We start from the raw sequence: 22,837 nt of genomic DNA, 5'->3' as shown, positions 1-22,837 counted from the left end.
AAGGCATAGGGTAGATCTTATGTTAAATGTTGTCATCACAGAAAATAAAAATAAAGAGGGCAGTATAGGAAAATTTCAGAGGTCATTTATATGTTTATGGTATAGATTATGGAGATGGCTTTGTGGATATACACTTATTTCCAAACTCATCAAGTTGTATACATTAAATATGTCTATTTTCAATCATATTTCCTCATGTGTTTTTAAAAAAAGGGCAAAATACATACAGACATTTCACCAAAGAAAATATACAGATGGAGGAAAAAGCACATGGAAACTTGTACAACATCATTGGCTGTCAGGGAAATGCAAATTTAAACCTTAAAGAGCTATTATTACCCATCTACTCGGAGAAGGAAATGGCAACCCACTCCAGTATTCTTGCCTAGAATCCTGTGAGGAGAGGAGCCTGGTGGCTGCTGTCCATGGAGTCGCACAGAGTCGGACACGACTGAAGCGACTTAGCATGCATGCATGCATTGGAGAAGGAAATGGCAACCCACTCCAGTGTTCTCGCCTGGGGAATCCCAGGGATGGAGGAGCCTGGTGGGCTGCCATCTATGGGGTTGCACAGAGTCGGACACGACTGAAGCGACTTAGCAGCAGCAGACCATCTACTGGAATGGCTAAAACCAGTTGTCATGGTCCCTGGAAATGTACAGATCCATGATATCCTATGGTCCCTGGAGATGCCTAGGATTTTGCTTCTCCTGTGGTTTTGTTGTTATTTCTTCCTCCAAATGTTGAGCTATACCAGTATGTTTCCTATAAATCCTATATGTGGCCCAAAGCCAGTGATGATTTCTGCTGCTTGTAAACAAAAAGTATGAATAGAAGGCCTTTCAAAGTTGCCTGAAAACCATCCCCATTTGCTGCACTTTTTGATCCAAAGCCTAGACTTGCAGCTGCCAACTCACCCTTACAGATTTATCTCAACACAATTCCACGGAGAGCAGCACCTTATAACCATTATCCTATGGCACCAGTCTCTGAAATCAGTGTTAATTGCCCAATTAACAAGCCTGATGCTGACAGAATGTGAGCTAACTAGTAAGTGCCAAAGCTCATTCCAATTACTAACCTTTACGGTTGTCATCTATGAAGATGAGGGTACAACTATGTATATTTGCATGAATGATTGCGTTTGTCATTCTGAGCCAGCCAGAAGGAAAAATGGGTAAGAGGGCAAGAGGGCTAGGGAGAAGATTCTGAAAAATAAGTCTTCATAAGCATTTAAGAAATAAAAATAGCTATGAAGTCTCTGAGGTCAGTGGTCATCTCAAAATCAAGTGGTGAGCTCTTTAAAGCCATAAGTTCTTAGATCTTGATCCCAGAAACTGATTCAGTAGGTTTGGAATAAGACCTAGGAAACTGGATATTCTTATATTTCCCTGGTGATTTTCATGAACAACCAGAAATGAAAATCACTGAGACAAGTGTCCAAGGAAACCCATTTCTGGTCCCCAAAGTAGTCCCTTGGTCATAGATCTCTTATGAACTGTGAATGGTTGCTAAGCTGGAAAGGCCAGGAAAGAGTGATTACTAATCAAAGAGCAAGATCATGAGGCTGCTGAGAACTGGGAGACCTAGATCTGGGTACCAGATTTGAAATCACTGACCACCAACCTACTCAAGAAATTGAGTTAATCCACCTGTAAAATTACACAGGCCTCCCATTCCTCCGAGAAACACGAGACACGCTATGTATTCATGTGGGCAATGACTAAAAATATTATATCAATTTAAGATATTAGAGCCATTGAAAGGAAGATCTTTTAAAAGATAACTATGTATTGCCTTATTTTTTTTAAATTTGTCTTTAGTTGGAGGATAATTGCTTTACAATATTGTATTGCTTTCTGCCATACATCACCATGAGTTAGTCATAGATATATGCATGTCCCCCTCGTTTTGAAACTCCCTCCCACTTCCCACCCCCTCTCACCCCTAGTTTATCACAGAGCACCAGATTTGAGCTCCCTGCATCATACAGTAAATTTCCACTGGTTATCTCATTTTACATACAGTAATGTATATGTTTCAATGAACTCTCAGTTCATTCCACCCTCTGCTTCCCCTCCTTGCCACAAGTCTGTTCTCTATGTTTATGTCTCCACTGCTGCCCTGCAGATAGTTTCATCAGTACCATCTTTCTAGACTCCATATAAATGCATTAATATAAGATATTTGTCTTTCTCCTTCTGACTTCACATTTTAGCTTTAATTTGGGCACAAACCATTTGGAAGCAAAAGTAAGCAGTGAAATGTTTCCCTTATAAGTTCAGTGATTTCTGAAAAGAAAGCTCAGAGACACGTAACATAAAGAAGAGGTCTTTTTAACCAGTTTATGGCTCCCCAAATAAAGTCTAGGATAGTGGTCTTCATGGGAGAAGTTGCCAGAGGCCTCCTAACGACATTTACAGTCCATGTCCAATAAAGTAATTGGCTTCCAAAGGATGAGAAAGTAACTATGAAAGCTTGACTACCTAATCTTTATAGTCATTATATATCAATATATAAGCAGGAATGGAGTATATAAAAATTCACTCTCCTATAAACTTGAAAATAGATAGGCTCTGTGTGCATTGAAATTTTTCCCTTTATTTGGGGGGGGGGGCTTCAAATCACATTCCAAGGGCCCACCCATCATAGTTTTACACACGTGGACATATGGAAGGAAAAAAATTAAGGCACTACCTGAGAGAGTTGGGGAGGAAAATCCATTTATAAATGTTATTTTAGAAGGAAGTGTCTGATCCTGTTTACTTATTAACTTCATTAGAAGGCTAATGAATCTACTGCTGAGAAATGAGAGGGAGCTCAGGGTGAGGAGAAGGATGGGCAGAATTTCACACCCCTTCTCCCAATGGTGAGGTTATTTATGATTGTGATAAAACAGCACCACATTTGGAAGGAAGGGAAAACAACATAAAATAACAATCAACAGGCACAATCCGTACGAAAGGATTGCGTTCTCTCAGCCACTGGACAAAAATCAAGATTTATACATGTCAGGATGGAAGAAAAAAGACTAGGCCATAAAAAGAAACCTTTTTCTCATAATAAATAGGAAAATATTAAATCTGCAAACCAGATATGTTTCTCCAGTGTTCACACTGCCCAATTCTCCAGCAAAGTTAAGATGTCTAAGGTTTCAATATTTAGGGCAAACTCTTTTTTCATTCTGTTTTTTTGTGGGAGCAGAGAGTTTATAGCTTGGATGATACTCTTTATGTTTAATGAATTTAAATTCAGTAGTTAGAACAGGTGTTCTGGCTAACACCTGCCCCCTGGCTACTATCTGTCCATGAACAGCACATTAGTTTTCCTTAAGGAGGATGGCTGTGCTCACAATGTTAGCTCATAAAAGGTACCTGTTGGCCATCATAAATCCTGTGTGTGTTTCTTGTTTAAATTCCCAGGTTAACAGCATCTGTGGACCTGGAGTGGAAAGGGGCTTGAGATCATTTCATCTAATATCTTTATTCATGAGGAAATAGAAGATGGCATGAATTGATTAATTAGCAGATGATTAATTAGCAACTTCTCACAACCAAGATAATCACGATGGTATGATCACTCACCTAGAGCCAGACATCCTGGAATGTGAAGTCAAATGGGCCTTAGGAAGCATCACTACGAACAAAGCTAGTGGAGGTGATGGAATTCCAGTTGAGCTATTTCAAATCCTGAAAGAGGATGCTGTGAAAGTGCTGCACTCAATATGCCAGCAAATTTGGAAAAACTCAGCAGTGGCCACAGGACTGGAAAAGGTCAGTTTGCATTCCAATCCTAACAAAAGGCAATGCCAAAGAATGCTCAAACTACTGCACAATTGCACTCATCTCATACGCTAGTAAAGTAATGCTCAAAATTCTCCAAGCCAGGCTTCAGCAATACGTGAACCGTGACCTGACGTTCAAGCTGGTTTTAGAAAAGGCAGAGGAACCAGAGATCAAATTGCCAACATCTGCTGGATCATCAAAAAAGCAAGAGAGTTCCAGAAAAACATCTATTTCTGCTTTATTGACTATGCCAAAGCCTTTGACTGTGTGGATCATAATAAACTGTGGAAAATTCTGAGAGAGATGGGAATACCAGACCACCGGACCTGCCTCTTGAGAAACCTGTATGCAGATCAGGAAGCAACAGTTAGAACTGGACATGGAACAACAGACTGGTTCCAAATAGGAAAAGGAGTACGTCAAGGCTGTATATTGTCACCCTGCTTATTTAACTTATATGCAGAGTATATCATGAGAAATGCTGGACTGGAAGAAACACAAGCTGGAATCAAGATTGCCGGGAGAAATATCAGTACCCTCAGATATGCAGATGACACCACCCTTATGGCAGAAAGTGAAGAGGAACTAAAAAGCCTCTTGATGAAAGTGAAAAAGGAGAGCGAAAAAGTTGGCCTAAAGCTCAACATTCAGAAAACGAAGATCATGGAATCTGGTCCCATCACTTCATGGGAAATAGATGGGGAAACAGTAGAAACGGTGTCAGACTTTATTTTTTTGGGCTCGAAAATCACTGCAGATGGTGACTGCAGCCATGAAATTAAAAGACGCTTACTCCTTGGAAGGAAAGTTATGACCAACCTAGATAGCATATTGAAAAGCAGAAACATTACTTTGCCAACAAAGGTCCATCTAGTCAAGGGTATGGTTTTTCCAGTGGTCATGTATGGATGTGAGAGTTGGACTGTGAAGAAAGCTGAGCACCGAAGAACTGATGCTTTTGAACTGTGGTGTTGGAGAAGACTCTTGAGAGTCCCTTGGACTGCAAGGAGATCCAACCAGTCCATTCTAAAGGAGATCAGCCCTGGGTGTTCTTTGAAAGAAATGATTCTAAAGCTGAAACTCCAGTACTTTGGCCACCTCATGTGAAGAGTTGACTCATTGGAAAAGACTCTGATGCTGGGAGGGATTGGGGGCAAGAGGAAAGGGGGATGACAGAGGATGAGATGGCTGGATGGCATCACCGACTCAATGGAACTGAGTGTGAGTGAACTCCGGGAGTTGGTGATGGACAGGGAGGCCTGGCGTGTTGCGATTTATGGGGTCGCAAAGAGTCGGACATGACTGAGTGACTGAACTGAACTGAACTGAACTGAATCAGCAACTGAGACAGGCCTAGAACCCAAGCTTCCTCTGAGCTCAGTGGCTCCCAGTCCTACCTGAAAATCAAAAACAATCATGGGGCTTTTAAAAGTATACATCCTGAGTAACCTCCAGCTTTACCAAACTGGAATCCCTTGGTTAGAGGCCAGGAATCTAGATTTTTAACACAGTCCACAAGTAATTCTGAGGATACACCAAATTTGAGAAACATGGATGACCCCAGAATGCCTTCCATATTAATTATGTAGGAGGTAAGAAAGCGCTTCAAGAGGCTTACACCCCCCAATAGTTTCAGTAAAAAGAAAATAACCAGCAATGGATGAGTTAACTCAACACTATGTTAAGGGAACTTAAATCAGATTGTGCTTTACATCCTACACCCCAAATCAGCAGCAACAGCTGATGTAGAAAAACCAATAAATATATTAACCTTCCCCCTTGTGCCAAGCACAGATAATATCTGAAGGAAAAGACTCCCAGAACATTCTCTCAAAAGAAATGTAACATTTCCAGGCACCACATGCTTAGGATTCTAAGTATGTCCTTCACCCCAACCTCCTAAAAAATATTAGCACAACTGTCCTCTGGAGCTGGTAGAAGCTGCTGGGCTAGGAGGATATGGGCCTACAAACAAACAATAATTATTACATAAAGTACTAACTAAATAGTACACATTTTTTGCATTCCATGTATTATCTCACTGAATCCTCACAAAGCTTCCATGAGATCTGTCTTACTGTCATCTTACTATATGGATAAGTAAATCTAGACATAGAGAAATGAAGACATTGCTCAAGGTGGTACAGTTAGCAAGCAGCAGATCTCAAATTTATACCCAGGCAATGTGAAATCAGAACCTTTACCCACTATGCATGCACTATCCCATCTGTAACCAGGTGTTTCTGAGAACTATGGGAACTACTAGTTCTCATATGAAGCAGTCTTTCCTCTTAAAAGTTTCGTATCCTAATGGAGAAGTTTAGTTTCATTGAAAGTGAAGAACTAAAGAGCCTCTTGATGAGAGTGAAAGAGGAGAGTGAAAAAATTGGCTTAAAGCTCAACATTCAGAATACTAAGATCATGGCATACAGTCCCATCACTTCATGGGAAATAGACAGGGAAACAGTGGAAAGAGTGGCTGACTTTATTTTTATGGGCTCCAAAATCACTGCAGATGGTGACTGCAGCCATGAAATTAAAAGACACTTACTCCTCGGAAGGAAAGTTATGACCAACCTAGACAGCATATTAAAGAACAGAGACGTTACTTTGTCCACGAAGGTCTATCTAGTCAAGGCTATGGCTTTTCCAGTGGTCATGTATGAATGTGAGAGTTGGACTATAAAGAAAGCTGAGTGCCAAAGAATTGATACTTTTGAACTGTGGTGTTGGAGAAGACTCTTGAGAGTCCCTTGGACTGCAAGGAGATCCAACCAGTCCATCCTAAAGGAGATCAGTCCTGGGTGTTCATTGGAAGGACTGATGTTGAAGCTGAAACTCAAATCCTTTGGCCACCTGATGTGAAGAACTGACTCATTTGAAAAGACTCTGATGCTGGGAAAGATTGAGGGCAGGAGGAGACGGGGACGACCGAGGATGAGATGGCTGGATGGCATCACCAACTCAATGGACATGGGTTTGGGTGGACTCTGGGAGTTGGTGATGGACAGGGAGACCTGGCGTGCTGAGGTTCATGGGGTCACAAAGAGTCAGACATGACCAAGCAAATGAACTGAACTGAACTGAATGGAGAAATAAGACGTTTTATATTAAACAACAAAACAAAATATATGAACCACATTGACCATTCCTCTAATTTATTCCTAGAATTGCTTTACATCCTCATAGAGTGAGGTGTGATAATAATAAAAATATAAGTACTTCTACAGTAGGGCCACTCATCACAGAATACAATGTGTTTTGCATGTACCTATATATACTTGCATATGCCTGACGCTGTTCCCTGTATGCATTAATCTTATCTTTCAACCGAACTAAACATTCCTTGAGGATAGCAATCACAATATACTTATTCCGCATCCCCCAGCAATAAGCACAGGGCTGCTTACATAAAGAATGCTCAATTAATATCTGTTCAGTTGAATGCTCTGTGACCAATACAGGAGTTTTCACCAGATTCATTACCACTGAAAACAAACAGAAAAAGGCCCCAGTTCCAGAGGGAGGATTTCACAGCCTGTATCCACCCAGTCTTCAGGACCTCACATACGAAGAGCTTAGCGAATAGGATGGAAAGCTTTTAATTAACAGCCTAGAAAAAAAAAAAAATGTCATTCCACTCTGCAGTTTTGTTTCCATTAATTCACTCAGATTCAGCAGGAATTCCACTAAGGAATTGGGATGAACAGCTGTAGAGGGAGGGAAGTACATAAATAAATCATGAGTGTCATTAAAATTTGTAAACTAATAACTTCTGGGAAGTCTTGGCAATTATTATCAGAGTTTTCTTGGCAAACAAAAAATTAATAAATCCAAAGGTCTCCACTTTCTATTAAAAAAAAAAAAAAACAGCATCCCCCAGAAAGGTCACTGACAGAACAATTAGAGGAGGAAATAAATGGTCCAGACAACAGCTTGCAAAGCAGATGAAAAGTCACAGGATTCCCCAGTGGCAGAGGGGATAAGACAACTCAATACAAGGAGAGCAACAGGACAAGGCAAGGCTGGGGCTGGGATTGGTTTGGGGCAATGGGAACGTCAGTTCAATTCTTTCAGCTTTTACTCAGTGTAGCCCAAGTGCTGGCAGTGTAGATCCAGAAACAGAAAGGGCACTGGTCTCTGTTCTCAAGAGGCTCCCAGGCTGCGAACACAGTGTAAGGATGACACATTAGTGGGAAGCAGAGGAGAGGCACCCGGCCCAAGGAGGAAGGAGAGGGAAGGCATCCAGGAGGATGTGCCCAGGGAGTGGGCACGTAAACACCCTAACCAGGAGCCCCTTGATCTGAAGTCCCCTTGCTGTGTGGGCCCCAAGACCAAGCATATAGGAGGAAGGGCTGAGCATCCTTGCTGCTTTTCCACGAGCATATTGATTCTCACACTGCCGGGCTGGGGGTGGATGAAATGGAGTAAGAGGGGAAGAGGAAACTGAGGGGAAACAGCAATACCGGGGGCCCATCCACTGCAAAGGACTCCTGGTTCCTCTTATGCCCAGAAAACTGCACATTTGTTTAGCTCTGTGAGGACCCCTAATCCAATAGGAATTCCAGATGAAAGCTCGTGTGGGGACCTCACACCCAATCAGAAGCTGGCCACTCACAGACCTTTGCCAGAGACTAGTGCTTGGGATGGACAGATGGAAGCTGGGAGATTGCCTGCTAGCTCATCTACCTCCATAAAATGGGACCTTAAAAGCAAATTTTTTGAGGAGAGGGCAATGTGTTTATCAATCCAAGTGTTAATGTTTAGGACATGAAGAACTGAGTCCAAGAAGCAATTTGCCAGTCTGAAACATAAATCCCTACCATGACTTATATTCAAAACTAAAGACTCAAAAACCTCAAGCAGTGGCTTAATCAGTCTTTTCACAGGGACCACTTCCAAAGAAGAGTGGCACCCTTGCTCCCAAACCAAGGACCAGGAATGCCACCAAGCTCAGCACAGATGCACAGACCCACGTGTGCAGAAGGGCATGAAGAAGACACCAAAGCATGTGCCACATGCCAGTATCATAGGCCTAAGTGAGAATATGGCCAGTCTCTGGGTGTGTGATGCCTGCACACCATACAACAACGGTCTATTCTCAGTTGACAGTGGAGGCGATGTGAAGACTCTAAACAGACTCACCAACTTGGGAGAACAAACTTTTGGTTGCCAAGGGGGAGAAAAAGGAGGGAGGAGAGTGATGGAGTGGGATTTCAGGTTAGCAGATGTAAACTATTATACATAGAATAAACAACAAGGTCATATATATAGCACAGGGAATTATAGTCAATATCCTTTGACAAACCATAATGAAAGAGTGTGAAAAAGGAGATATATATATACACCTATACACAAAAAACCAAGTCACTTTGTTATACATTAGAAACTAACACAACATTATAAATCAACTATACTTCAATCTAAAAAAAGAAAAAAGAAGAGGGCTGTCTATCCAGTTCCAGGGTTTCCATTTAGGGGATGTGTGTGTTCATGGCAGGAGATCAGGAGCCAGGGAACCCTCTTTATTTTTAATTGGAGGCTAATTACAATATTGTGGTGGTTTTTGCCTTACATTCACATGAATCAGCCATGGGTGTACATGTGTTCCCCACCCTGACCCTCCTTCCTACCTCCCTCCCCATCCCATCCCTCAGGTTCATCACCAGTGCACCAGCCCTGAGTACCCTGTCTCATGCATCGAACCTGGCCTGGAGATCTATTTCATATATGACAGTATACACCTTTCAATGCTATTCTCTCAAATCATCCCACCCTTGCCTTCCACAGAGTCCAAAAGACTGTTCTATACATCTGTGTCTCTTTTGCTGTCTTGCATATAGGGTCATCATTACCATCTTTCTAAATTCCATATATGTGCGTTAATATACTGTATTGGTGTTTTTCTTTCTGACTTACTTTGCTCTGCATAATAGAGGAGCCAAGGAACACTCTTAGACTTATCCAAGAAACTCAGCCAAAGTGTCTTCCTCTCCCTGAACTCACATCCTTATCTTTGAAATGATAAGATTCTGGGGCTCAAGAATGTTTGCTATGATCCTTTCTCACCCCAAGTCTCTTCAACTCTACAGTCAATAGCCATGATTATTTCAGAATTACCAAGAATCATAGTTCAAAGGCCTAGAAGTTCTGGTGATGACTTTTCCGTTTCTATGGACAGATTTCCACAGCCCTTGTTTCATTTTAGATGACCAGAGTTTTAATATGGATCAGGTTAGCCCTTGACACTGCCCATATTCCAAGTATCATAACATTATAAAATAATTTCCTTCCAGAACAGGTGGAATTTTTTACCTTTTGTCCTTTGATGAAACAGACATGCATTTCTATAGTGAAAAAATTTTCCCGCCCCCCACCCCCACCTCGCCCAATGAACTGATAATATTTGAAAGAGAGATTACTAGACCTCTACTGGGCACTATGGTATACAACAGCCATATTTAACTATTAAACAAACTGTGGCTGCATTTTGTATGTAAAATTGAGATATGCCCTCAAGTGTGAGATACACATTCAATTTCAAAGACTTACTGCAAAAATCTAATGCAAGATTGCCCATTAATAATTTTATTGATTATCTATTGAAATGATAGTTCTATATAACTAGGTTAAAGAAAATTTATTAGTAAAATTAATCTCCACTGTTTCTTTTCACATTATTGACTGCTGGGAAATTATGTGGCTCCTATATATTTCTAATCAGACAGTGCTGGACTAGAGAGCATCCATCTCAATTACAGAAGGGATATTTTAGCCTAGAAGTTGAAATCCCAGCCCAACCACTCAAGGGCAATTTTCCCGCTCTGGAAACTTCTCCCTCTTCCACTTTCCATATCATGCCAATCTTCTACTCATAAAAAATTATCTTATTCTGGAGGAGTCCATGAATCCACTCTCGCCCAGCATCAGAGCCAGCACACAGGGTGGACTAAGCACAGGCTCAGGGTTCAGTAGGATTCCCCCTACTTCTTAGTTTCACAATCTGGGGCATATTGTTTAACCTCTGCAGTGCTCAGTGTTCCCATCTGTAAATTGAGCCCAGTGATACCCCACTCTCAAGTTTCTCGCAAAAGATAGAACAAGACAGCTCAGGCATAGGAACTCATAGCGAGAAGCAGCTCAAGTTGCAGATCGTACGATGACAACTAACTCTCTCCGAGCACCTCCCATGCATAGGTGCTGTAGGGCAGGTATTTTTCAAGGCAGTTGACAGAGTTCATTTCGATGAAATTTCAAAACAACTGTATGTGGTAGGTGTGGATACAACCTTCATGGTACAGATAAGGAAACAGAGGCACAGAGAGCTGAAGGAATGTGTTCAAGATGACTCAGTGGCTCAGTGGAGGAATGTGGCCATCAGTCCCAGGGCTTCACTTTTAATTACCTTGATGAGGAGGAAGCTGATTAGATCTGAGCCTCCTGATCTGGACTCATTGCTCCTCCTTGGGTCTGGCCTCTATAAAGTCTGATAGAGTAGGTCTCTAGTATCACTCCTGACGGATGGACAACCTCCAGGCTTGACACACTGTGGACTGAAAACACCCTAAAAACAAATCCCTGGGTCTTTGTAAAAAGTCACTCCCCAGCCTCATTAATTCTACAGGCTTGACACTCCATATGTAAAATGTCCTTTGACTAAAGGATGCCAACAGATGGTTGTGCTAAATGACCAATTTATGCACCCATTCTTGTGCTGGTGGAGAGAAAATATTTTGACCACCCCCGGTATAATGGCACCTAGGAGTTCCAGAAAGGGTGTCACCAAGGACACACGCTACCGCTATGCTACAGACTGCTTTTAAACAGCCTTTTGTCTGTTTAGAAGTAGATGGCTTCTGAATTATTAATTCAGTGAGACAAATAATTATGTCATACTGCAACCTGGCAGGGTGCATCATCTTGTCATGACAGCTGCTGCTCCAGGCACCTCTGCTGTACAGAAAATTGAAGAAGAATCACCAAATTCAATTTCAACTTAGTTAAGCATGTTGGACCAAATCACAGAAATGAAAAGGTGTGTGTTTAATTTAGCTTCTTTTCTCTGCTCGCTGTATTAGTAAGGAAGATCATAGGGCTCTAGGCTCTAACTATAAAATACATCACTAACAGCAAAGAAAAGAGAATAGGGATCCTTAGGGATAAGGATAACAGTAAGAAGTAAGAAGACACCCGGTGAGGGCCCAGGAAGTTGGAAAGTTTCCACAAAGTTTAGGATCAGTCCCTTTCCTCAATTGCCCCCTCTGCAGGGGTTCCTAAGCTGGGCTTTATCAGACCTGTGAACCCTCCGGATAACACAAATACATATTCAAATAATGCATACCCATAGGGAATGCCTATAACATCCACCAGCTTGTTTCAAATCCCTGAAAGGTCACACCATATATACTCTGTTATCTACAGTCTATGCTAAGTAACCCCCTTTGGTTTGGCCCCTCCTGTGAACCTGATGAGTCCTCCAACCCTCCTCCCTACCTAGTCCAGCATCCAGCTGCTCTCCCTGCCTCCTTCCTGGTCCCCTTATCTCCTACAGCCTCACTTTGCCTGGCCTTTGCCCTGTGCGAGGGACATTTTTCCACCTTCCATTTGCCAAACTGTAGCTCACCCATCCCTCCAATAGCCATTCAGAGACTCTTTCTTGCAAAATAACATCTCCAACTAGGTAGAAACTGCTATTCCAATTCCCCCTCTCCAGTCAGCATGAGGAAAAACATCATAAATCACGGTTCTCCCCTCCCTATCCCCCTACTAACACCCTGGAAGGTCTGTGATAATTCCTAGACAGCACAGAATACAACCCTTTGCATGCACTTATAGTTTCCATCCCATGGATCCCTGCATTAGTGGATTCTTACAAACAAAACTACACAAATACACAGGGTTACAATAATCATTAATTATTACAATTAACTGAGTACTCTCTACATGTAACTGTCCTAAATGTTTGCACATTTAATATTTAATTTAGTCCTTACAATCCATCCATGAATTTATTCATCAAGCAAACATTTATTAAGTACCTCCTGTGTGCCAGATACTATTTGAGGTATTGAGGATACAGCACTGAAGCAAAATGAAAAAACAAATTCTATCTTTACAAGCTTAGATGTTAGTAGGTGTTAGGTTGAATATAAATAAATCAATAAGTAAATATTTAGCAGCTAGAGGGTGACAAGTTCCAGGGAGGAAAATGCAGCCCAGTGATGAAATGCCAAGTCCTGAGACAAAGGCCTCACTAATGAGGTGAGCAGAGAGGAAGGAGCTCAGACCCAAGAAAAAGCTGAGTGTAAGGGTCCTGAGGAAGATGCTGGCTTGTCCGAGGAACAGCAAGGAGAATGTGGCTGGAGCAAAAGTGGGATTTGTACTGTCTCAAATTTGCATTCAGAGAAACCGAGATTTATGAGAGCGAAGTGGGTTGAATGGCAGTGCCCCTATCAAAATATGTCCTAACCCCCAGAACCTGCAATGGAATTATCCTTGAAAGAGCATCTCTGCAGATGTAATTAAGCTAAGAATCTGAAAATGAGAACATCCTGGATTATGGGGCTGGCCCCTAAGTCCAATGGCAAGTGTCCTCCTAAGGGAGAGAAGAGGAGAAGACAGAGAGGGGAATAAGGCAGCCCAGGGAATGCTGGCAGACACCAGAGGCTGAAGGAGGTGACGAAGGATTCTCTCTAGAGCCTCCAGAGGGAGGGGGCCCCAAAGACACCTTGATTTCAGACTTCTGGCCTCCAGACTGGAAGAGAACACATTTCTGCAGTTTGCAGCCACTCAGTCTGTGGTCCTTGATTGCAGCATCCCCAAAAGCTGATCCAGAGAAGTTAGATAAAGTGCCCAAAGCCACAACTCTTTGGGTGGACAAGCTAGATTTTCAATCCTAGCAATGGGACATCAGGGTGCCCTTAGAGCCATTCAGCCATCTGCTGTCCTTGACACACATTAGTGAGTATACTGACTCTTATGTCCGTGGGGCACACACTCTGTCACTTACTGGGCCTCCAGCATTAAGCATCTGGCCTTGGCTCCCTGGCTTTGCCTGGTTCACCTTAGAACTACCAAACCTTTCCTGAAATATGATATGGGCTGCCAGATATAGCTGTCTCTCACTATAAGGACAGGATTTTCTGGCTTATTTCATTATTTGCACCAAGCAGACAGCACTGGAGTCAGGCTTAAAGGATCACCACAGCATCACTGTGATAGGGCCTGAGGGGATGGTTTCTGAGGCTCTCATTCCCCAGGAGTCCTGTGTGAGTGGAAACAGGCATGCTTTCATCTACGAGAGGCAGCCTGGTTACTTATACCTCTGCCAGTTTCCACTGAGCACCAAATTAGGTTTTGGACATCCTGTGCAAATGGAGGCAGGCCCCGCCGATATGAGCAATTAACCCCTAAATATTTAATAGATGCTGTGACTGCTCCCCTCCCAAGAGAGAGGCTCTGGCTGGTCCTCTGCAAACAGGTCAGATAAAGAAGCAGCCAGGTTCACAGATACTCATGCCCCAGAGCCCTCTTGCTCCAAGACCCCAGAGACCCTCAGGACAGGCGCTGGGATGAAAGACACCACCAAGTGAATGGCCTTTTGTGATCGTGTTCTCTCCACTGTTTACAAATGACAGAGTAAACAGGATAGACACACAGCCCTCTTGAGGCCCACGGATGTAATAAGCAGAGCATGAAGCGCCGACTCAGAAAGGCTGATGAAACTCACTGGGGCCCTGGGTGACTGCCAGCAGCATGGCTGGAATAGCAAACTTGCATGTGAGGAGGTGTATGCAAGAGTGAGTGTGTGGTGTCTCCCGTCCAGAGAAACTGTCAGGTTCAAGGCTTCCTTAAAGCCCTCTGTGACTTAATCCACTCACATCCTTCTCCCCATCCCAGCTTCCTGTCAGGGCTGATTTATTCAACAGGTACAGAGACACAGAGCCTAGGGTTCACAAAAATGCTGTCATTTCTTTTAAAGTCAAAACCAAAGAATGAGCATGTTAGGCTGAAAACAGGTTTTAATATACAATATTAATATATTTGTTTTTATTCCAATGTAGTTGTAAAATATATTTTTAATATTATTTTATGAAAGGAGGAGTCCAGGAAGGCTAGGGAACCACAAAAGTCATCACACAGATCCAATTCTCTGTGTGTTTATGCCCAGAAGCACAGGCTTCTCAAGAGTCACAGCAAAGGACAATGAGAAACAGTCCTTAGGCCGAGACTCACGCCAAGGCTAGCATCCTTCCTATATCAGGCTGCCTTAACACAGTCTCCTTTGGCATCAGACATGCTCCGATCTATCTTTCATTCATGTTTGTCGAGCCAAAGGAGACACAGCATGAATGCAGAAGCAACCATAATGCCAAGGAGAATGTGTGACAGGCCCCAAGCAAGATCAGCAGAGTGCTAAGGAATTCACAGATGGAGGCCATCGTTGCCACCGGGGCATTAAAGTGGGCATCCAGGAGGAGGAGCATCTTCTGCTCCTTTCAAAACATGCTCTCCAGCAGCTCAGCTGGTGTTTCTCACATGAGCCCAACCAGAGAAGCTAGTGAAGGACCTCTAACCCACTTACCTCCAAAGTGAGCTCTCTGTCACGCTCCCCAGGTTGAAGTCATACAGCTTCGTCAGGATAAGTATAACCTGAGAGAGGGATGCGGAGAAGGGCACAGGAGAGGAATGAGAAGGAGGAAAAAAAAAAAAGAGGAAGTCAACTTTAGTTTGTGCAACAATATTCACTGCATCTCAAATCACCCAGAGGAGAACTTAGAATTTATCCGTTGAGTTGAGGGGTATTATAGGATCAAGCATGGGGGAAAAATTATTAACTTAATGCTACCTCATAACTGGTAGCATTTATTTTAATCCTGACAGTGCTTTGCACTTGAAATAAAACGTGGCAACAGGAATTAACTGGATATATACAGTTGTTTCCCCACATCTGTCATCCTTCAAGGTCAGGCACAGGCTGACTAGCTCTGTTCACTCAGATGGCCACCCAGAGATCAGAGGATGGGCTTGCCTTTGATCTAGAGATGACTCTGACTTACAGACGTGGACCTAAAAGGGTAAGAAAGAACTGGGCCTGATTCTGTCTGTCTATAGACGGGTTCAAAGAGATTTCGTGTTCCCACCCCACCGCTAGCACCTCACAACCATAAAATCTCAAACAACAGGCAAGCCCAGCCGCCAACACTCTCTGATGCCATCTGTCTTTCTCTGTGTCCCATCCGTGGAGTAAGCAGACATTAGACTCCACCGGACTCCAGGACCACTTTCCTGACTCCAGTTAAAAGAAACCCAGAAGAAAGCTGCACACGACAAACAGCTGGACAGCCCGTAATAGGGTCAGCAGTTTTCTGAAATGAACTTTCATTGGCCAGACTACTCCCAGTCCTTTAAATGTTTACAGCTGAGGACTTGGATCTCAGCCATTTCCCTGCTGCCCCCTCATGTGCCTGGCCAGTGGCTAAGGCACAATCCCATATCTACAAGGATGCAAAGTGCATGCACCTGAATCTATTTTAATCAAAACACAGGTGCCTAATATACAGCGCCTGCCTGCACACGTGAGAATCCAGTTACACATAATTGTGTTTATCTAAATTTAATGCACAACTCATTTCACTTTTCTCAACTCCTTCCCATTCCACAATTTAACTTCCTCCAGTTCATTTGCACAGCAGCCATTAAACTCTTTCCAAGATAATGAATTTCTGCTACCAAGATGGAACTCTTGCATGCTAGGTAGCCATTTAAGATTAAAGAAAAATAATCAGCCATTATATTGAACATTTTTATGGCATTTAACCAACTACAAGACACTCATTTTGAGATTTATTCTCATCCAGCACCCCATGGGGTCGGTCAGCACCATTTCCATCTCTTTTATGTAAACTAAGAAAAAATTAGAGGCAAGGATATGTCCCATTTATGGGTCAGAGAGAGTCCCTGAAAAACCTGACTTGGAAACTTCAACTTCTCTGCAAGGTTATGACTGGAGGGTTCTTTAGGTCTCTTCCCAGATTCTGTCCTGTGATGAGGAGTCGTAGGTTGGAAAGAAACAGCCAAGCCAAGAAGAACATCAAAGATGCAACTATTTTAAGAACAGTAGAATCTACCAAACCACCTGACCTATTGGTACCAAAAACACAAGTTTGTGTGGCCGACGCACAATGGGGCCAAACATACCAAAATACCTGGGTTTGGAGCAGAGAAAGGTTTACTGCAGGGCCCTGCAAGGAGACAGGTGGCTTATGCCCTAAAACCTCTGAACTCGCCAAAAGCTTTCAGCAAAACCTAGCTTTTCTAGCAAAGGTGAAGGAGGGGTGTGGTTAGTTGTGGCAAATTTTCTGGTGTTAGATCCTTTGTTCTTGAGGTCAGGTCACGGTCAGGTAACGATGTTCCTGTAAATCTCTACCAAACGAATGTTATTCTCTGTTCTGACAAGAAACGACACAGCTTTTGCCCTCCGAGGTCTGGGTCCTGGCTAAGAGGCAGACCTCAGTTAGCGACTCCCTCGGGGCCAGGTCCCCAGACCCTGCGCAGCATTTCTGAGGGAGCCAGGCACCCATAACCCAACTGGTCCTCTGGCTCCTCAGGCAACCCCAATGGTGGGGGCAGGTCCTGTAGACTGCGTCCAATGTGGACAGCTGCTGCCATTAGGTCGCACAGGTGGAGATGGGGGAGTGGGTTTGTGGTCACCTTAAGGCCTGGGATGAGGCCAATGGATGTCCCCAGCAAGGGCTCTGGAGCCCTGCAGGACACAGCTCCCAGGCTGTTCCCTGGGACCCCCAGCTTCCCTGCTGACCGGCAACCAGGAGCACTGGCAGGCACTAAGGGAGAAGGCTGGATCCAACTCTTACCTCACTCTCCACCTGATGACCACTATTCCACTGACAGTTGGCTGAATGACCCACTAAAGGTCGCTCATTGACAACTGGCCACTTGTGGGCGGGGCCCACTGTGGTGCTAACCAATGGCTGAGCAGAACCACCAAGAGTCTCTCATTGACAGATGCTTGCTTGGAGGAGGGGCCAACTGTGGTGCTGACCAATGGCTAAGCAGGACCTCTAACTGCCACTCTAACCTCCCACAGGTTTTCTGGTAATTAGATAACTAACCGTTGCCTGGTAATGGTTCTTGAGGTAATGGCACCCAGCAGCAGCCTTGTGCTAAGGGCTGCACACGCCCCGACTCTATTACACTATTCAATTCAGTTCAGTTCAGTTCAGTCACTCAGTCGTGTCCGACTCTTTGTGACGCCATGAATCGCAGCACGCCAGGCCTCCCTGTCCATCACCATCTCCCGGAATTCACTCAGACTCATGCCCATCAAGTCAGTAATGCCATCCAGCCATCTCATCCCCTGTCGTCCCCTTTTCCTCCTGCCCCCAGTCCCTCCCAGCATCAGAGTCTTTTCCAATGAGTCAACTCTTCGCATGAGGTGGCCAAAGTACTGGAGTTTCAGCTTTAGCATCATTCCTTCCAAAGAAATCCTAGAGCTGATCTCCTTCAGAATGGATTGGTTGGATCTCCTTGCAGTCCAAGGGACTCTCAAGAGTCTTCTCCAACAAGCAAGGAGCATGTATCCTATGCAAAGTATTGCACTCCATGCCTTTCCCGTTTGCTTCCTCATTTGTTAAATTCAGGGGCTAATGGAGACAGGATTTGTCCAAACCTTCTCCAACCAAATGCCTAGCAATGTGCCAATAATTCCTATTTTTTAAATTAATTCAAATGCATACACACCAGATTTCTCTTCATTTTACTGCTTTCATTGATGAAATCATTCTTTCACAGTCACTAGGTAAAACATGTGGAGAAGGCAATGCCGCCCCACTCCAGTACTCTTGCCTGGAAAATCCCATGAATGGAGGAGCCTGGTGGGCTGCGAAGAGTCCATGGGGTCGCGAAGAGTCAGACACAACCGAGTGACTTCCCTTTCACTTTTCACTTTCATGCATTGGAGAAGGAAATGGCAACCCACTCCAGTGTTCTTGCCTGGAGAGTCCCAGGGATGGGGGAGCCTGGTGGGCTGCCGTCTATGGGGTCGCACAGAGTCGGACACAACCGAAGTGACTTAGCAGGTAAAACATGAGTGCTATGTGTAGACCATCCCAAATTCTGGAGAAACTCAAAACTATGTTCTTCTAGAAACAGGTCAGAACCCCTTTAGTGTCTGCTGGAGCAAGTCAGACTACTTCAGTGTCTTCCGATATCAAGCTTTCTGGTGCACCAAGCAATTTCCAAAAAGTGCAAAGCCCATAAGGGGAGAAAAAAGAGACGTTGAGGGTAAGAGTCCTACTACTTAATAGAGGGTCTAACAAACAACTGGATCTGAGAACCCTTCTAAGAACCCAGAGCTGTTCTCATTCTATCAGCATTTTTACCCAATGCTTAGACCACTCTCCTTCCCTCCCTCCATCTTCTCAGTCTTTATTATGTTTCTTACATATCTAATTTCTTTTTGGTCTCTGCTTCTCGGAGGATCCAAATAAATACATCCTTCCAGAACTCCATGAATTTTATTTCTGCCTTCATAATATATAGTTTCAATTTTGCTCTTAATACACATACTTTTTTGGTTAGAAGCCTTTACTGGATCCTCTGCCTAAGGATGAAATCCAGATTCCTTACCTGGTATGTAAGGCACCCTATAGTCTGACTCACATACTGTCTCCAGGCACTTTTCCATGGATCTCAAGAAACTGCCCTCTGCTTTAACAAGCCAAGTTCCCAAGGTGCTGCAGATAAGGGAATCCATTCTCACGTCTCTGCTTTCCTTCTTTCCTGCTGTCTTGTTGTGTCATTGCCTGTGAACAGTCCTTTCATTACTGCCTGAACGTGCCTACCTTTGTTCAAGAAACAGCTCAGGATCCATCTTCCTCAAGTAGCCTGAAGTCCTATTACATTCAAAATTGCATTACATAATTTGCCACAGAGTTAAACACTATCTAGATAGCTTCTGGATGTCACAGGATCTGCCTTCCCAGCTCGATTCTGAACACCGTGAGGTGGGTTTCACGTTTTCTACTCTGCCTCCCAAGAGACAGGCTCAGTACATCAAAGGTTCCCAAAGATCATTATTTTTGAGTCAGTGAAAGATAATGGTGTCTTAGCTGTAAAGCATAGTCTTCAGAAGGGGATGGTGTCAATCCAGTCTATTATCCCTGTTTCACAGATGAGGAAACAGACAAAGAGAGACAAAGTGACTCAAGTTAAAGTTCCAACAGTGTGTGGCCTTGGTCAAGGGCCCAGGGCACTGTTCCTCCCACATTATGAGCAAAGTTGGAGCCTAACTGTCACTGGGGAGCCTGCTAAATGAAGATTCCCTGCAAGTCTGACTTGGTGAGTCTTGGGGAGAACCCAGAAATCTTCCTGTGGCTATTAGAGGACCAAGTTTTCAGAAAGACTCCATCACACCATGATTCCTCTCCCAGGTTCGGGCTGCAGTGACACTGCCTTCCAGTGTGGTGGATTCCTGATCTAGAAAAGCAGTCTGCCTTTAAATTGAGCTGAATTTTACAAAGAAAACAGGTCATAGGAGATGCATGAGGAGGATGCTTCCCAACAAAATCACCCAGGCATTCCTCCAGAGGAAAGGTCCAAACACAGAGAATTAGGACCAGAAGCTTCCTTTCCCCTGGAGCCAGCAAAGAAGGACAAGAATAAAGTTATGAAGAGATGATAATGTAACCTTTAGCCCAACATATCCTGTGCCTAGCAAAGAAAACCAAGATTGAAAGAAAGCCTGCCAAACCCTCGCTTCTCTCACCAATCAAAGCCTTCCAAAGGCTCTGAGAAGGGAATTACCAGGGAAGAAAACTGAAAGCAGATGCAGAAAACCCACTAACAAGCCCCAGGCTACCTGGGAGAGGACTCAGATCAGAAAGAAGTGAGTGTGACCGAAGAATCACCAGTGGATAGATGAAGGATGGAGGAGCTAGCCTGGGGTCCACAGAAAAGCCTGACATGACTCCTCTCCAGCAGATGTCCCCAGATGAGAGGTGCCAGTCCAATTCAAAGAAGAAAAAGCAGGGACAAAAGATTAACTGAACCATTGCTATGTGCTAAATACTACACTGGGTGCTTCTCAATTCTCACAACAAACTGTTGAGACTGACATAATATAGTTAGCACTCCATTTTACAGATGAGGAAAGTGAGTCCTAAGAGTTAAGCAGTCTGCTCCCCAATGTGCACAACTAGCAAGAGCCCAAGCCAGCATTCCCACCCAGGGCTATGAGATGCTGCCACCCATGCTTGTTCTGCTCTAATACAATGCTTCCTCCATTTAGCAAATGTTTATGTGAGCTTTTTGTGTGCAAGGCAATGAGCAGGCAAACTGAGCAGAGAAAAACACATTCCTGCCCTCAAAGAGTTTATCACTCAATCACGAATTCCACAAATATTTGCCGAGCCCTTCTTATGTGAATCAAACACCTGCTGAACTCAGGGAATCAGAGAAATATCCAGAGCTGAAGGCCCACAGATGAAAGTAACTATTGTTCTCTTTGCTTTGGGAGAAAGAAATAGGAAACAGAGATGTGTAATGAAATGACAAGACAAATTGTTGAGAGACCCAGGTTTGCCAAATATCCTTTGTCAAGGGAGGGGACATATGTATACCTATGGCTGATTCATGTTGAGGTTTGACAGAAAACAACAAAATTCTGTAAAGCAATTATCCTTCAATTAAAAAAATAAATTAAAAAAATTTCCTTTGTGATCAACAGGCTACAATCCTAGGGGGATTTTAGACAGAGGAGAAATTAAAATAAATTGGAATTATTCATGAGTAAATAGCACCTCTCTCTTAATATAAGCTACACACAGACACACACACAGAGTAATAAAGCCACCTAAATAAAAGCTCCTGTGTACAGGCACATATAACCTTAAATTAGCATCAGACATAATCTCTGGAAGAACATTTGTTCATACATCTCTTATAATTTTTATCAAATTGGATTAATGTGACATCTCCATATGTCTCATCTGTTAGATTGTGACCTCTTTGAGGTCACAAATCAGGTCTCATTCAATTTTGCATCCCCAATGCCTCGCACAACACCTGACACATGGCAGGTGCTATACAAGGTCCGGCGAATGAATTATAAATGAATGACAATAACAGGAGGGGTGAGAAGATAAATGCATCTTAGAGGTACAGATAATGTGCTATAAGAGTTGAAAGGAGGAGGAAGCAATTAAATCAAAAAATGTGGTCAGCAAAGTCTTCATGAGGGAAAGATTATATGAGCCAAAACTCGAAGTATCAAGAATTTGGATATAGAGAAATGAAGCTCACTCCCTTGCTTGTCTGGCCTCTTTATTTCCCCCTCCCTCTCTTTCTTTCCTTCGTGTTTTAATTGGACAGCAGTAGATAGAAAAAAACAGGGTGGAAAGGTGCCACTTTCACCCTGCTTGGTGGAAAAGACAGCATGAAGGTGGAGCTGAATGGACCATTAGAGGCAAGAGCAGTCATGCGTTGAGTGTAATGTCATGGGGGCAACCAGCCACTTGGAGACACAGTCAAGCTGCACAAAGGTGGGAAAGAAGGCACAAAGGATGATGGAATCGTGCATGAGGGACAGAGGAAGTCCAACCTACCACCAACTATGGGTTGATAAGGTTTGATAAAAATGAAGAGGGTGTTTACATAGAGGGACTATACTATAACAAGAGCCTTACTACGTATAAACACATAACATATATAATATTAATATATAATGTATATTAGATGACTAAAGTATAACAAGGGACTTACCGTGTATGTGTGCATATACACACACACATATATATCCATATATATATATGTGTGTGTGTTGCTGTTGTTTAGTCACTAAGTCATGCCTGATTCTTTGTGACACCGTGGACTGTGGCCCGCCAGGCTCCCCTGTCCATGGAATTTCCCAGGCAAGAATACTGGAGTGGGGGTGCCATTTCCTTCTCCAGGGGAGCTTCCCAACCCAGGGACTGAACCCACGTCTTCTGCACTGGCAGGCGGCTTCTTTACCACTGAGCCACCCGGGAAGCTAT

At 43.5% G+C, this 22,837-nt stretch overlaps 1 protein-coding gene across 1 annotated transcript in view; it reads right to left on the bottom strand.

Annotated features, from left to right (window-relative positions):
• SORCS3 (sortilin related VPS10 domain containing receptor 3) overlaps positions 1-22,837 on the bottom strand; it is a 632,959-nt gene that overhangs the window by 422,261 nt on the left and 187,861 nt on the right. Inside the window, exon 2 of the mRNA XM_040254391.1 lies at positions 15,370-15,437. Coding sequence (XP_040110325.1) covers positions 15,370-15,437 — 68 coding nt within the window. The remainder of the gene's footprint in view (positions 1-15,369; positions 15,438-22,837) is intronic.

Source organism: Oryx dammah, unplaced genomic scaffold (assembly GCF_014754425.2).
Source record: "Oryx dammah isolate SB20612 unplaced genomic scaffold, SCBI_Odam_1.1 HiC_scaffold_14, whole genome shotgun sequence".
Lineage (NCBI taxonomy): Eukaryota > Metazoa > Chordata > Mammalia > Artiodactyla > Bovidae > Oryx > Oryx dammah.
This window is presented reverse-complemented; position numbering and strand designations above follow the sequence as displayed.